At 38.5% G+C, this 16,702-nt stretch overlaps 1 protein-coding gene across 8 annotated transcripts in view; it reads left to right on the forward strand.

The window, feature by feature from the left end:
• Nucleotides 1-16,702, forward strand: part of LOC147018851 (uncharacterized) — a 180,994-nt gene that overhangs the window by 68,665 nt on the left and 95,627 nt on the right. For 4 of the 8 annotated variants that reach the window (XM_085898926.1, XM_085898930.1, XM_085898931.1 and 1 more), the window contains 7 exons: nt 2,345-2,450; nt 4,622-4,771; nt 7,274-7,423; nt 7,905-8,073; nt 14,528-14,665; nt 14,864-14,995; nt 15,342-15,767. In XM_085898926.1, coding sequence (XP_085755052.1) covers nt 2,345-2,450; nt 4,622-4,771; nt 7,274-7,423; nt 7,905-8,073; nt 14,528-14,665; nt 14,864-14,995; nt 15,342-15,767 — 1,271 coding nt within the window. The remainder of the gene's footprint in view (nt 1-2,344; nt 2,451-4,621; nt 4,772-7,273; nt 7,424-7,904; nt 8,074-14,527; nt 14,666-14,863; nt 14,996-15,341; nt 15,768-16,702) is intronic. The other 4 variants (XM_085898927.1, XM_085898928.1, XM_085898929.1 and 1 more) reach the window with 4 other exon arrangements.

The raw sequence follows: 16,702 nt of genomic DNA on the forward strand, positions 1-16,702 counted from the left end.
TTAAGCCAGCCACCTTAACCATTAAGCCATTTCTAGGCTTACAGGATAGTTGAGACATAAGGAAGATGTCCTGTAATTTGGTCTTCAAAATGGCTCCATCCAAGGAAATCTTGTCAGTTGTTCACCTCATCCCGAGGCTCATTGAATAAAACGGTGAGTGAAATGTTCTTTGGAAAATATAAGACGATGACAGATTTGGATAAGTGAAAATGAAAAGGGAGCAATTTATAGGGTTGAAGAGAGTCCTGAAAATGTCGTAAATCAAATGAAGGACAAAATACTGCATTGGAGTCATCATAAGGAACCCAAGCAAGCAAGGCACAAAGATGGAGTCATCAGGAGGACACTGGATAGGATTTAGATTTCAGCTGCTGCTCCTCTACCCTCAAACAAATCTAGGCACACCCAAGTGAGCAATATATATATATATATATATATATATATATATATATATATATATATATATATATATATGTATATATATATATATATATGTATATATATATATATATATGTATATATATATATATATATATATATATATATATATATATATATATATATATATATATATATATATATATATATATATATATATATATATATATATATATATATATATATATATATATATATATATATATATATATATATATATATGTGTGTATATATATATATATATATGTGTGTATATATATATATATATGTATATATATATATATATATATATATTTCACTTCTCCATAGATAGGTATAGAAAGAAAGAGAGAAATTAGGAGTAGGAGAGAGATAAAACAGAGGATAATAAACAAAAAGAAAAGAAACGTGCTAACGTACTTCAGTTGCTTTACAGTTGTATGCAGTTCGTTGCTCAACCAGAGATTATTGTTTTATTTTGTTTACTAGCAGGGGTGCCGGTGTTGCCCAGTCCTGTTCCAATCCAGTTAGCATTTTGAAGAAATCAAATTTTGTTTTTTTTCCCTTATTTGTGGGGACTAAAACGCTTCCCTACACCCACTAAGGAATGGAGTCGGGGATCAGTTGTTAATAATAATCAATCCAATTTTCTTTCCACAATTTATAAAAATATATATTCCGAAGACACTCCCTGGCACTCACTGATGAACATCTGAAAGTTTGACGAAGATCAATATGGCTATCTCTGAGAAAAATGGCAATAGATGGACAGACAGACAAATGTCTCTTCTAGTTTAGTTTCCTAATTACTGCTGGAGAAACGCGTCAAAACTGTGGTTTGGTTTTTAGTTTTTAATAAAGCGGTCAGACTCATGAAGGATGTTGCAAACCTCTCAAATTAATAACTATGCAGAGCCTCACCCCAGGATATGTAGATTACAGTCGATCTGAGAACTCATGCCCACTCACCCGGTCACTCACTCGCCCAGTAACTCACTCACCCACCAACTCACCGGCTGACACACCACCATTGCAATAGGTTTGGTTTGTCCCTTCAGGAATGTGCTCGCCTGCTCGGTAAATGAGTTACCCACTAAATCCCCACATCCACATATGAATGGTTCGTATGTATTAAAGTTAATGTGTCTTAATCATTACCATTAATTGTTTATTATGTGACCTAGCAGGATACCAGTCACAGACAGATAAACCTCCTTTATAAGAGAAGTATGACTCTTCAAAACAACATCCAAATGCAAACACAGACACAGGGTGAAGAGACTCCACAAATTATAACACACAGGATGAATTGTCTCTCACTGGACATAATGCACATTTCAGGTAAGAAATCAACTTGTGGTTAAATTAGACATAAAAATGTGCTGCATGGCTACATATTGTGGCCTTTTGTTTGGACCTTATATTGCATAGCTGCTAAAAGATAAAGATAAATACTGAAAACAATAATCTCTTTGAAATTATATCGACGTTTATGCTACAGACTGTTTTAACCTGAGTCGAGTGTTATGCTAGTTGTAAATCATAACTTTGGCAGAGGTAAATTGTATTTTGTTTCATAATGCCATTATGGGCACATTTGTTTTCTTTGGGAGATCTGCAAAAAGGGTAGGTAAATGATGAAAATACTATCAATGAATTCTGGAAAGCCATACTGATGAAGAACTTGCATGAAAGGCTAATCATGCGAGGCCTCATTGATATTTTGATTTGGTGCTGCAATTTCTTCTGCCAAGGCAACTCCACCTGCGATTAGCTAATCTTTGCAGCTTGGACCATTCTTCAATGATCTTCTCTCTTGTGTGAATGCCCCATTGTTTGTCTGAAATGTTTCTCATGACAGTTACTGTAAGGCTTGGAAATTCCATGGACATGACTGTGCTGTTGGCCTACTCTCATGTCTTCCTAGTGACCAGGCCTTTGCAATGGAACGACAGCATGGTGTTCTGAGTACTGAGGACTATGGAAAAGTCCTGCACATGGCTAGCACTATGGGAGACTACCGCTGTTGTCCAGTATGTTCTCCTCCTCCTCCTCCTCCTCCTCCTCCTCCTCCTCCTCCTCCTCCTTCAAACCAACAGCAAACATTCACGCACATATCCATTTTAACCTCCACTTCAGAATTTACTTGAATACACATATGAAGGTGTCTTATTTGGGACCTTTGTCTACAATCCTGTAGGGTGATCGTTTTTTACCCGGGCTCGCCAGAGGAGAGGGTATTGCATTTGGGTCTGTTTGTTACTTGCGAAATCTTTAGATTTCGTAAGTATATTGATGACTTCCGTCCTCTGTTTGTTTGTTTGTTTGTGTGTGTGTTTGTGTGTTTGTTTGTAGGCACGATAACTCGAGAACGGAAGAAGCTACCAATGTCAAATTACACCACGTGATTCAGGAGGGTGATGGCTTGCGCTGATTAGATTTTGGTCAAAATCGGTCAAAGGTCAAGGTCACAGTGAGATCAAACATAATTCTGTAAATTCATGTTGCGAAATGGAGTATTTTTGCTTCGGTCGACGTTACGAGTTCGTTTTAACTTCAATTTTAATTTTGTCTTCAGTTTTTGCGATCGCTTAGGATGCTTAACACTCGGTTGTCAATTCTGGTAAAAATCGGATGTTTTGGAGACGTTTTAAGATTGTATAAAAAATATTTCACTCGCCGCGTCACGGCTCGTCACGTGCTGTAACGCGCTCGAGCAGACGCGTCGTTGAGTCACGTAAAGGTTTTGCGTGTGCGCGCTGACGGTGTTTTCGATAAAGATGGTGTTTAAAAGTCATTTTTATCCCAATAAAGGTTATCGTCGCATGCCTGACTCGCTAAGCCGTCGGATTATGTAAAGATTGTTGGTGGATGGCCGAATATTACGGTTTTGTGACTTTGATAAAATAATATTAAATAATTGCGTGGAGAAATGGAGATTTTTGCTTCGGTCGACGTTACGATTTTTGATGGTTTGGTACAGAATCATCATAGAAACTTCTGGTTTGCGTCGCAACCCTCTCTAGAGACAGCTTTTATTAGACAAGGTCAGAGGTCAAGTTGACAATTTCGTCAGTACCAGTCTATGACTGCTTGTTTGTTTGTTTGTTTATTTTTATGTCAGTCCACACAGAACTTGTGTTTTTTTTCCGCAACCGCTTATCGGATTGAGACAATTTTCACCATCGGAGCGACTACTCATGTGGAATGTTGTAATCATAATTATGAAATCATCAGTCACGTGGGGTAGCAGCCATGTTGGAAAAACGGTAAAACTTTTGACCTCTGTATTTCTGAAACAGCCACAAGAAAGAAATTGAAACTTTCCACATAGCAAGTACTCCTCATGGCGAATGAGTGTGATTTGTTTTTTTGTGATGTCATAAGTGCCTTCGTTATGATGTCATAATTGCACATGTAGAATGCTACAACTGATCAATATGAAAAATTTTGAGGGTCATCTTGGGATAAAATGGTCCACAGAAAAAATTTTGGTGATGTCATCGGCTTTTGTTTGACTTGCCAGGCAGGCAGGCAGAGTGAAAAAAATATATATATATTTATATATATATATATATATATATATATATATATATATATATATATATATATATATATATATATATATATATATATATATATATATATATATATATATATATACACTCTCTGCGCATGTGCGATCGGGATGAATTCAGCCGAAGTACTGTAAAATGGCAAACTTGTCTTCCTGTTCATGTTTAAAATATAACATTCAACTTGAACAAGCTGTTCCTCGATCATAAACTGACGTTTACAGATAGACAGACGGCTGGGCGGACATGAACCAATTGCTTAACCCTGCCTTTCGCTTCGCGTGTGCAGGGTAATAACAGAGCTATTACCCTGTTACCTGCTGATCACACTTTGAATGGAAATGCTGAAAGCATGAATAAGGGTGAGGGAGTGTGAATGCAGGATATTGCCATTGACACCCTTCTTTGTTGTTCATTTGTTCGACAATGGTTTTCTTTCCATTCACATCAAAGTACTAACATTTTCCTTCATACTGAATATCATAATTGTCAGATTGTGAAATTATTTGCTGCTTTGGTGTATCCTAATATTATATCCTTTGTTGTATACTTTGAGTTGATCCATATAGTGTCTTTCACCAAGTGAGTAAAACATTTTTCATGGTTTAAACTCTGACTCTTCACTGCAGAGCAACTGTGGAGAACAGCAGGTGCGAATTCGCAAGGTGCTAATGAATTCTCCAGAGATCCTCACTGTAGGACTTGTCTGGGATTCGGCGAATTCCGACTTCTCCGAGGATGTAATTCGCAGCCTGGGCACACGCCTGCAGCTTTCCAGTGTGAGGAATATGTTTTACCACTAGGGCTTTCATTTTCTTATTTCTGAAACTTGTGATGGAATCTATAATGTTGATTCCAAAATTGCTTTTACTCATCTTCCTCTTCACTTTACTTGGTGTGGGGTTGCAAAAAGCAGGCTGTGATGTCAGAGTGCTTTGTTTTGTATTGGCCATGGGATCATGACCACCTGTTTCCTTAAAAATCCTTGCTTGAATATCATATTTAGGGTGCCTGAAAAACTTTTGTGTGAGCATTACTTGTATAATGGAAGGCTCTGGTTGAAATCTCATATCTCTGTTGCATCATTGTTCTTGAAGTGTTACTATTGTACAGATTTCAAAATACAGAATTTTTTTTTTTAAACCTCGTGGCTTTATCAATAATTTTCCAAAAAAGGTTAATTAATAAATCCGTGGCCCATCAGGACTGGTGCAGCTGTAAAATGTGTGGTTATTCGGGTACTGTATTTACATTTAAAATTGCTAAATTTGTTCGTAATTGATTAACTGTTTTGGATAGATGTGTTTTTTTTTCCTTTCTAGAGCTTGAAGCTCATGGAACAGTGAAACAACAGGGTGGCAGGCAAACTCCAACAAAGGGGCAGATGGGAACATTCCAAAACTAATTACCAGTTCAAGCCTGTCCTGGCGAATTTTGGGAAGTAGGTGGAATTGTACCGATTCATTATTATTTGGAGTCAAGAGGCGTTCGCCACAGAGTCCAAAATGCGAAAATGCTCGATGTAATGAAAGAAAAGCGATGAGAAAGCTTGACGTGGCTGGTTCTTGTGCCAAGACTGTGCTCCCATTCACAAGTTGCTCTGGCCACCATTCATGATGCAGATTTGCATTGATCATTCTCCTAACATATTCAACGGATCTGAATGTTAATGATTTCCACATTATAAAGCTCAAATAACCAGGTGTTTTTTTTTTGTGTGGAGTTGCTAAATATTGAAATCTGAATAAAAAGATAAATAAACTAATGTCACCCGCAGGGTGACCCGTATCTTGCCAAAAGGTGACCACGTGTGACTTCTTTAAGGTCACACTGAGGTGAACAGAGCTGCTATCCACCAGGAGCTACTCCTTGAGGAATATCTGCCTACGAGAGATTCCGATGAGAATCGTTCTACAGAGTAACCATGAAAAATATGCGTTTGCCTCATAATGTCACCAAATGACGTCATAATGTCTCAAGCTTGACATATCTAGAAAGCATTCATCGAGGTGTTCAATTTGAGGTACTACACAATATGGTTCCTAAAACTTGAAAATTTGACCTTGGGGTCAAATATGTTTGACCTTCGGCGTTAACCATGAAGGTCGAGGCCAATCGCCACCAAAAATTAATCAGCTGAGCGCCAGACCATGAACTATATTCCCATGAAGTTTGAAGACTATCCAATCAAAATTACTCAAAAAATAAGGGTTTCGTCGACTCCCCGATTTGCGACAGTGACCTTGACCTTTGACCTTGACATTCAAAATTTTATGCGCTGAAAGGGACCTCTATAGGCCTCTGATATGCGAAGTTACAAAAATTTCCAATGATAACTGTGCTCTGCAGAATTTTTATCTGTGATTACAGACAAAAAAAAAAAACATACAAGCTGACTAACATATCTTGCAAAAACTTCGTTTTGGCAAGATAATAACAAGACAGCAGGTTGACAGACCAGTAGGGGGGCAATTGGTGCAGAGGGCACAAATGCACACAAAAGACAAACAAATGCACAAACGCATTACAATATAAACAAACCACGAGGTGATGATTGACTATTCTTGAAATAGTGGAACCAGAGCATGAGAACGGACAGGTATGGTTTCACAAACGACAGAATCCTGCGACAAAGAAATGATGAGCATCCAGCCTATATTTATGTAGGATAACTGGAAGTGGGTTCCTGCAAAACTGTGTGCGACTTGAGATGGGGATGAACAAAGGGAAGAGATGGTGCGTATATCAATGCCAAATGTGAGGCAATTGAAAGTCGAGGCTTCAGCAACTTCCGGTGGTGAGTGAGAAACAGACCCTCGGATTGAGCCTCCTGGTGAGAGATACCAATAATTCAAAAAGTCTTGGACTGAACTGCCTCCAGGAAAGCAAAGAGAGAAACAAATTTACCAGCAACAATCACATTGTGTTCTATGAATGTGAGGTTTGAGACAGAGTTGATTGTTAAAGTTAATGCATTGTAGCATCAAATTGAATATATTACATTTCAATCGGTCTATGTTGTCAGTCGCTTTTTTTTTCTTTTTTTTTAATACAAGACCACTGACTTCTTGATCAACCCTTGAATAGCAACAAGCTAAATTTGGTATGTACTGGTTTTGCTTGTACATTTGGCGTAGCTTTTCAGGCCAAATTTTAATTTCACATTTTTTTCTTCGATCGAAGCAGTTTGCACCCATTTTCGGTGAAATACAGATTATGAAAGATTGCTGAGCACCAAGTTCCAGGTACATGACCCGAGGAATGTTGCCTGCCGCACTCAGATCTTCTACCGTGTGACGGACGAGAAGGCGAAGCGTGCGGAGCTGTTGCTTGTCGGTATGGTGTGCTACTACGGCCATCACTACTCCACATTTGTGTATCACACACGCAACCGCAAGTGGATGTACTTTGATGATGCTGATGTGAAGGAGGTACGTTTTGCTAGTCCACCACGGAAATTGTTGGGGTGGTGTTGAAAACGTTTTCTCATTCATAGCATGAGCTGTTCATGTTTGAAATACAATTTGTTATTCAACCCTGATATTGGAGCAGAGGAAAGATGTCACATTTTCCCTCATGTCTGACCACCAGTCTGCCACCAACAATTTCATTTTCACCTGAATGGTAGCTTATTTACAGGACAAACTTCAACTTCTCTTGTCTAAATGCAATAAATATGTAAATGCAGGTAGTGAGAAAATTGCTTACATGCAAGTTAATTTTGATCTGCACTGAAAAAAATAAATCGCAATGTACTCTTTTTCTACTTTTGTATTTTTCTATTCCTGTTAACTTTGATTATTCAGAAAAATTAATGCATATTGATGTTGACACTGGAGGTGTTTTGCCAATTGTTTTTATTTTATTTTTGAGTGCACTAATTACATGCTGTGGTTTCCCTTGTTTTTACAGGTGGGTTCAAAATGGAAGGATGTGGTTGCTCGCTGTATCCGCAGCCATTACCAGCCACTTCTCCTTCTCTATGCTGATCCTAAAGGAAGCCCTGTATCAACTAGTGAAGCTCCTTTAGAAACCACATTTCTTGGCCCCCAACGCTCTCGCAATGGCAGCGTGGATTCTGGTTTGTGATATGCTGAACTCGCACTTCTCTCTTTTTTAATGCTTCTCTCCTGCCTTTTGATTGTTTCTCAATTAACTTTTCTCTTCTTTTTTTTTTCTTTTTTTTTTCCCTTTCCCTTTTTCTCACTAAACCTCGTTGGCTCTATCTCTCCTCTCCTGTGTTTTTTTTTTGTAATCTGCCCATCTATCCTTTTATGCGTCCGCTGACGAAGTCAAAGGCATGTTTTCGGGTTGTCTATCAGGCTGTCCGTCCGCCTGTCGTTGATAGGTTTTCGTTTCCACAATAACTTAAGAACGGCTGAAGGGATCGAAGTGAAACTTGGTACAAGTATGTGTAATGATGTAAAGATAAACTGGAAAGATTATGGGGTCAAAGTTCAGAGGTCCTGTTGGGGAGAAATTCTGTTATCATGCTAACTTGTGAACCAGTGATGGGATTTTGACCAAACTTGATACAAGTGTACGTTTATGATGCAAAGATGAACCAACTAGATTTTAGCATCAAAAGGTCAGAGGTCATGTCAGGTAATAATGTTATCGAGGTAAGGATTTTAACTAAACCAAATAAATGTACCATGATGTACATATGTACAGATTAGATATTGAGGTCAAAATGGTCTTGAAGTTTTAGGTCATAGAGTAAGCAAAGACTTGATGTGTGTGGAGGCATGTCGGCTGACGACGTGACGTCAAATCATTTCTGGTTTTCAACCTGACTCTCACTCACCCTTTGCTTCTTTGAAACTTTCTGCTGATATTTATCTATGATAATAAGTGTCAGTGTGTGTCTCCTCATAACTCGAAAACCGTGAAACCTAACAGCCTGAAAGTTTGCATGCATACAAAAGGAACTCCAAGGAAGGGCATGAGTGAAAATTGGGTGTCTGGTTAATTAAAACACCCCTTTTGCAGATAATTAACGGCCTTATTTAATTATATCCTTCATCAGTCGCATCCTCGACCACCTCATTGGCATCTTATGGCACATCCTGGGTTACCTTGCTGGAGACTTGATTCACCATTTTCTTCGGCCTTCTCAACAATACCTCAAGTTGGAACAGGCCGTAATGGTTTGTTAACGATAAAGCGCTCAAAATGTTTTTGTCACTTTCCTCAGTGATATCATTGAATGCCTGATATACATACCTACATATCGTTGCATACATCGCTTTTGTAAGTGCTATAGTTTTCAAATTCAGAGCTTGGAGCGATTTCATGCATTATATGATGCGATTTTCCACGATCTTCTCTCACGGACTAATTCAAATATATAATAGAAATATTATTTGAGTTTCGAAGATCGGATCACATGGATTAAATAACTCGATCTGGAGTGAAATCTGGAAATGTTCATAAATCTGCGATGTTTAGTTTTTTTTTGTGAGAATGTGCCATTACCAATCAGCTTGCTATCACTTACCAAGCCAGCCGTTCCTTATCAACCATTTAATTGGAGTTCTTGCTTGAGTGCTTGAACCACTTGCCAAGCACCCTGCATTCGATAGCGGTACAGTTCATGTCCTGATCGGGATGTACAGTTGCTACAATGTAGTGGTACATGTGGGTAGATTCGGATCTGTAAAGAGACTTTCCACGGATGTGTGTGCATGCCTGCATGCTTGGTTAGGGCGCGGTGGTGGCAAAGTTTCATCCCGTATCTTCTGATGATAGGTGGTTGAGGATTGAACGTTTAACCTCATCAGCGTTTGAGCGATTACATTTTCCTTTGTCCTAGAAACTTTCTAAAGCAATTCGTTATTTTTTTTATGAACCAGGTATGCTTTACAAACGTTATATGGTTTCTCTTTGTGAGTTTCAAAGCAAAATACATTTGATAACACCTGATTTCCAAGCCGTTTGCCATATTAATGTGTTTTCTAAATTACAAAGCCAAATCTTTTTTCCACCCATCACACTACGATTGTCAACACATCTCTTTGAAACGTCTATAATGCAACGTTTTCTTTTTTGTTTTGTTTATGTTCATTAAAATTCCCACAAAAGAAGGGTGAAAGCGACTCAAGGTTTTTGGGTTGTATACAGTATGTTGTGTTGTCAATAATCGCACCGATTCCAATCAGCCAATTACCAAAAAATTGCCGATATTGGCCAGTGTGTGTGTGTGTGTGTGTGTGTGTGTGTGTGTGTGTGTGTGTGTGTGTGTGTGTGTGTGTGTGTGTGTGTGTGTGTGTGTGTGTGTGTGTGTGTGTGTGTGTGTTTTTTTAAGATTGCTTGCTGTCTGCGCTATCGCTGATGATTCGCCAATAAGCGATGAAACCGGTCCGGTCGCTGAGGGGTGTGGCATTGGGATTCTCATGTGTGTACTATGTGTGAATGTCTTTATCGTTGTTGAGGAAGTCTGGGAAGGGTTCAAAACAACATAGCGCTTCCCGTGTGTCGGTTTTCTTGGGTTGCTTTATGCAGCTTCTTTGGCTGGAGGAGTGTGGGAGTGGGCAATTGTTTATGTAATCTGAGCCACCTGGGTTTTGTTGATTTGGTGAGAGCTGATTGGTTATTCCCTCCATTCATAGGTGGGAGATGTGGGTGGGTCATATATATATATATATATATATATATATATATATATATATATGTGTATATATATGTATATATATATATATATATATATATATATATATATATATATATATATATATATATATATATATATATATATATATATATATATATATATATATATATATATATGTATATATATATATATATATATATATATATATATGTATATATATATATATATATATATATATATATATATATGTATATATATATATGTATATATATATATGTATATATATATGTATATGTATATATATATGTATATGTATATATGTATATGTATATATATATATATATATATGTATATATATATATGTATATATATATAAATATATATATATATATATATAAATATAGATATATATATATATATATAAAGATATGTATATATATATATATATATATATATATATATATATATATATATATATATATATATATATATATATATATATATATACAGTCATGCGCCACATTACGACGTTTCAGTCAACGATGGACTGCATGTACGACAGTGGTCCCATAAGATTATAATGGAGGTGAAAAATTCCTATCGCCTCGTGATGTTGTAGCCGTCGTAGCGCTGCCATTCATGTAAAAGTACAGTATAGCACATACAATTATGTCCAGTACATAATACTTGATGATAATAAACAACTACAGTGTGGCCCCGTTATAACGTTATCGTTGAGGTCCATAAATTGTCATCGTGAAAAATGCGGGGTCGCGCTAAATCGGGATTCAAGAAAATCAGTGTTCAAGCTGACCCAATGTTGACCTAATAACCTAAAACACCCCTATTTTCATCCTATTTGACCCGTTTTTTGCATGTTTATCTTCTAGCAAATAAATTACCTTTGAATTAAAGAATTCCGTGAATAAATCGTTGTTGTTACAGTAGAAATTAAAACACAAATTAATTTTTAGTGAAGCTTTTTATGTTGTTAAAACAATCGCACTGTTCCGAAAATATATCACACAATTGACAGGTGCTCGTTTCTTCATTTGTAAATTATAACATCGATGCAATGATTACATATTTATAAAATCCAAACGTTATTTATTCACCTTTCTAAAATTGATGCGAGAGGAGATTGTAAGCAGCCGCTAACAACACACATGGCCGTCATGAACAGCACAAAGGTAAAACTAACCCGTCTTCCGTCTATCTTAGATGTGGGACAAGATGTGGAGGTAGAAGACAGAGATATTGATGATCCTGACCCTGTATAGGCTGAGGCTAATGTGTGTTTGTGTCTTAATTTTTAACAAAAAAGTTATAAATAAATATTTTTGTACAGCTGTACAATGTTTGTGTTTTATGGTTTGGGTTATTACAAGAAGAAAAAAAAAATTCTAAATTTAGTGTCGCTTAAGTTTCTTCTTCTTCTTTCGGCTGCTCCCGTGAGGGGTCGCCACAGCGGATCATCCGTTATGATCCGCATAATGATTTGGCACATGTTTTACGCCGGATGCCCTTCCTGATGCAACCCTGGTCACCTCTTACGACACAGGGATATGGTACACCTATTTTAACCGGGGCATACACCGGGCCTAGTACACTGGTACTCATTTCGCCGACCTCGGAAGGATGACAGGCTGAGTCAACCTCCTGGTGTGTATTAATTCAAGCGGCCAACAGGGTTTGAACTCAGGACCTTTTGGATCCCAACCCGCTACCCGAACTACTACGCCAACACCAGGCTAATGTAGCTCAAGTGTAGTGTTTATAAAATCGACAGTAGTGTACAGTGATGTCCTAGGCCTTCAGATTCACTCACCACTCACTCACTGACCCAGAGCAACTTCCAGTCCTGCAAGCTCCATTCATGGTAAGTGCCCTATACAGGTGTACCATTTTAAAAAATCTTTAATACCGTATTTTTTACTATACCTTTTCTATGTTTAGATACACAATTACTTACCATTGCATTACAATTGCCTGCAGTATTCAGGACAGTAACATGCTGTTCAGTTTTGTAGCCTTGGAGCAATTGGCTATACCATTTATCCTAGGTGTGGAGTTGGCTATACCATCTAGGTTTGTGTAAGTACACTTTATGCTATGATCTTCGCACAATGCCGACATCGCTTAACGACGCATTTCTCAGAACGCAACCCCGTCGTTAAGTGGCGCATGACTGTGTATGTGTGTATGTATGTATGTATGTATGTATGTATGTTGTATTTAACAAATGGGAATAAATTCCTGCATGGGGCTAGTGTGAAAAATTAACTCAACCCGAGACTCGAACCCAAGAACCTCATCACTGACGTGCCGACAGTTGACTGAGCTATTATTCTCCAGGGCCATTAACCAAAAGATGCTGAGAAATAATATTTCGTGGCACCTTGTATGGAATTAAATTATGATTAGCGTTCCTTGATGAAAATGATGCGCTGAATACGATTCTGAGCTTCCACAAGCAACATTCCGTACCATCCATCCATTAGAACCATATTCTGTGCAGAGCGTTGGTGCTGACTAAGCAGTCTCCTTGGACTATTGGGCACAATCTTGGACAGGTCGCCACTCCGATGCAGGATACCAGCAAGCTGGGACTTATTTTGCCGACTTCAGGAGGATGATAGGCTGAGTCAACCCCACCTGGTATTAATTCAACAGCCAAGTAGGATTTGAACTCAGGACCCTCGGATCCCAAGCCCACCACTCCAGCAATTTAGCAAACAACAGGCACATTCTGTACCAAACGTGATATAATTAACCTTTAATCAATAAATCTTCAAGGGGAATTGCAGCACACACACAGGTTAATTGTGGATTGTTCCTGGTCATTTCTGTAATTATAAATCTTGAAATGCATGCAAATTATGTGCCAAAAGAGTAACAAAGTATACTTCGCTTTATGTTTCCGAGCACGATCTTTATTAGCTTTGTTCGTGAATCTTGAATACCAGGTGCAATGGTAACCATACGAAGCCAATGGGTCAAAAGGAACAGTAGAACTGAAGCTTCTGTCAACTCTTCTCAGAAAAACTGACAATTTTGGAACGGTCTTTGATAAAAAGATGCATTAAACGAGATATTTTGGACAAAGTTAGCTCCATCGTTGCATCGATGAGTTCCTCCATTTTATCTGAATCTCGCTGTTACTCCACCCTCAGAGCATGTTGCAAATTTGATTGGTCGAGATAAGGTCAAATTTTGCCCAAGTACAGCGAAACTGAAGGTTTTTGAAAGTGCAAACAAGGCAATTTGTGTTCGACAGCATTAAAATGTATAATTCAGTTGAAATCAAATATAGATTTTAATGGTTGCACAAAGAAAACAACAAAAAAGAAACATTGAATGGGAATGTTATCACTGATGATGTATCGTCTTTCACATCACCTTCATCACCTTATTTAATGTGCTAAATTAGTTCTTCATGCCTGTTTGTGTCATTTATGTCTTCCATAAAAAGTACGTTTCTTGTTTTGAATGATTTTCAAAGTTTGTTTGATTGGTAAACAGAATGAAGCGATTGCTTTTCCAAGCGTGGGCACGTGTGCTCGGAATGAGATTCTGTACAATTTGCCAAATTCAGGGCTTAAGCACTGCTAAACTGCAGGTTCGTGTTCCGATTCATGTTCTACAATTTTCAAAATATGAAATCAAGTTGAAATCAAGTCGTTCCTCAATCATAAAGTGACGTCTGTCAGACAGACAGAGAGTGATCCAAGTGCTTAACCCTGCTTTATGCTATGTGCGTGGGGTAATAATTGTGTGTGCGTGCGTGCGTGCGTGCGTGCATGCATTTCCTAACATCCTTCTGCCCTTCAGTATAGTGGTATTGTATGTATCTCTCCTCATCCTCCTACTCATCCTCCTCCTCCTCCTCCCTTCTCTCTTTGCACCTTTCTTTTTGACATAGGCCGTGAACCATCCATTTCGAGTGACTCAAAAACGGACTCCTCAAATGAATGCTTGCTGCACCCTCATTCAGATTCCTCTGACTCGCAGTCTACAGTTATCCACAATATGGGACCTCCTGGAGATCACATTACAGGTGGTGAGACTGCACTTTGATGGATGAGGAATTTCATGAAGCTTTGAAGTAGGATCTTTTGTGTTGATGCGATTAATGGCATCTAGCGGAAGCTTTCTTGAGGCGCTTAAAAGGAATATTATTCTTATGGATAGATAGTTCACCAAGTTGCATTGTTCTCAAATGGGCCTGATCTTGTTGCACGGTCGTTGTGCTCTGCAGAGCCTCCCGTTTTGGAGCTTGAGTGGAAGAAGGGTTCACGAAGTGGTTCTGACAAAAGAAAAGGGCCTGGAAGAACAAGCAATCCAGTTCGGGATAAAGAACAAAGCTACCATTCTAAATGCATGACGGAAGGTTGTACCATTATAATGGACACAACAAATTCATGTGATATGATGATTTGATGCGTTTAGTCATTTGTATGCATGTAAGTAAACAAAATTAGTGAAATTTGTAAACAGGGGCTGGAGGTGGGATTGGGGAGGGGGTGTGGTACAAATAATTATATCATCCAACCTCCCCAATAAGAATGGCAAAATGTTTCTTTCTGATCTCTTTCAAAACCTCAAAATATTTTGCTTTCTGTTTGTTGAAGATTGTAAGTTATTCGCAACAGTTCATTCCAGTTTTGATGTCATTCTTGATGTATTGGAATCTGATTAAATAAAGGTTATAATTGATTATTTTTTATTGATGTCAGCAGAAACATTGCAAGAAAAATCCTCACACTCAAAGTTGAAAGTGGATGCCACTAAATCAAAGCCCAAGGTCAACATGGTTCTTGGCCCAGGTCGAGCTGAAGGAGGTGGGCGACACGACGATGAAGTGTCCGAGTTAGGACTTCAGCGACGCCGCAGCCTCTCTGAGGTGAATGGGCGAGATGTCGTGGTGTTTATGGCAACAGGATCAGCGACCTCTGCTCGACAGCGGCACAAAGCCTGGAAGCCCAACCGGGAAGCATTGAATGTTGACAGCGTGTTTCAGGAGCAGAGAGAACGACGTGCGGGGCACAGCAACATTGGGGTCGGCAACAGCAGTTGTGATAGCAATGGGAAAGGCGGAACAACAACAGAGGCATTAAGCATTGGGGGAGTGCGGACACTTGTTCAGACAAGACCTCTAAAAGGTGTGTTTGTCATTTTGCTTGTGTTTAATTGTGTGCAACTGTCATGTCAATGCACTGTTCATGAAATGTCTTTTAAATTGACTGGTATTGTGGCCTTCACAGGAAATAAGAAATATGCTCGACTCTCATTAATTACCAAATCCATGGATTTTATCAACTGAAATCCGATATGCATATGTTAACTGCCATGGGAAGTGAGAGTGAGATGCAGCTGTTTTAAATGGATGCCCTTCATCAGGGCAAAGGTTTGCTTACTCTTTGCTAATTATCAGAACAAAAGTTCACCAAACCCATTCTTTAACGTGTCCACTGATGCATTAATGAACTCTTGTAGTCCATTGTTTCACTAATTAGCTGATTTGTGACTTTAATTATCCCCATGCTTTTTGAAAACAATGGGGATGTTGTAGTGTCTGTCTGTCCGTCCGTCCGTAACGCTATCTCCTCCTTAACGGTTGTTCAGAAATTCACCAGACTTTGTTGTTATGAAACACCATGTGGCACGAAGGTGCGAGAGCAGTATCATTTTTGGCCCCGCCCCTTGGGGTTGGGGGGGGGGTCAACAGGTCAAGTACAGTACCAAAAATGCAATATTGGACACATTTGTAAACACTTTTTTAATGAAACTTTGTTAAAGTAATCAACATTGGGGGACACATGAAATATGTAACGATTTCTTGGGATTTGAACTCTGGTTTGAGCCCAGGGGTGGGGACTTATGGTCACAGGGGTCAAACCGGGAAAAAAATTTTTTAACCCAAAATTTGATATTGGGTCATTTCTGGTGGAACTTTTTGCCATCTTTCAACATTGCTAAACTAAAGGTGAGAAGCGTGGGGATTTGCGATGGCACACTGTCAACTTCGCTTTATTTCTTATATGTTTTCTTTAAATATAGTCCATAAGAATTAAAGAGTCAGGGTGCCTTCATAATC

Source organism: Eptatretus burgeri, chromosome 10 (genome assembly GCF_056783735.1).
Source record: "Eptatretus burgeri isolate ZD-2024b chromosome 10, Ebu_testis_v1, whole genome shotgun sequence".
In the NCBI taxonomy this organism is placed as follows: domain Eukaryota; kingdom Metazoa; phylum Chordata; class Myxini; order Myxiniformes; family Myxinidae; genus Eptatretus; species Eptatretus burgeri.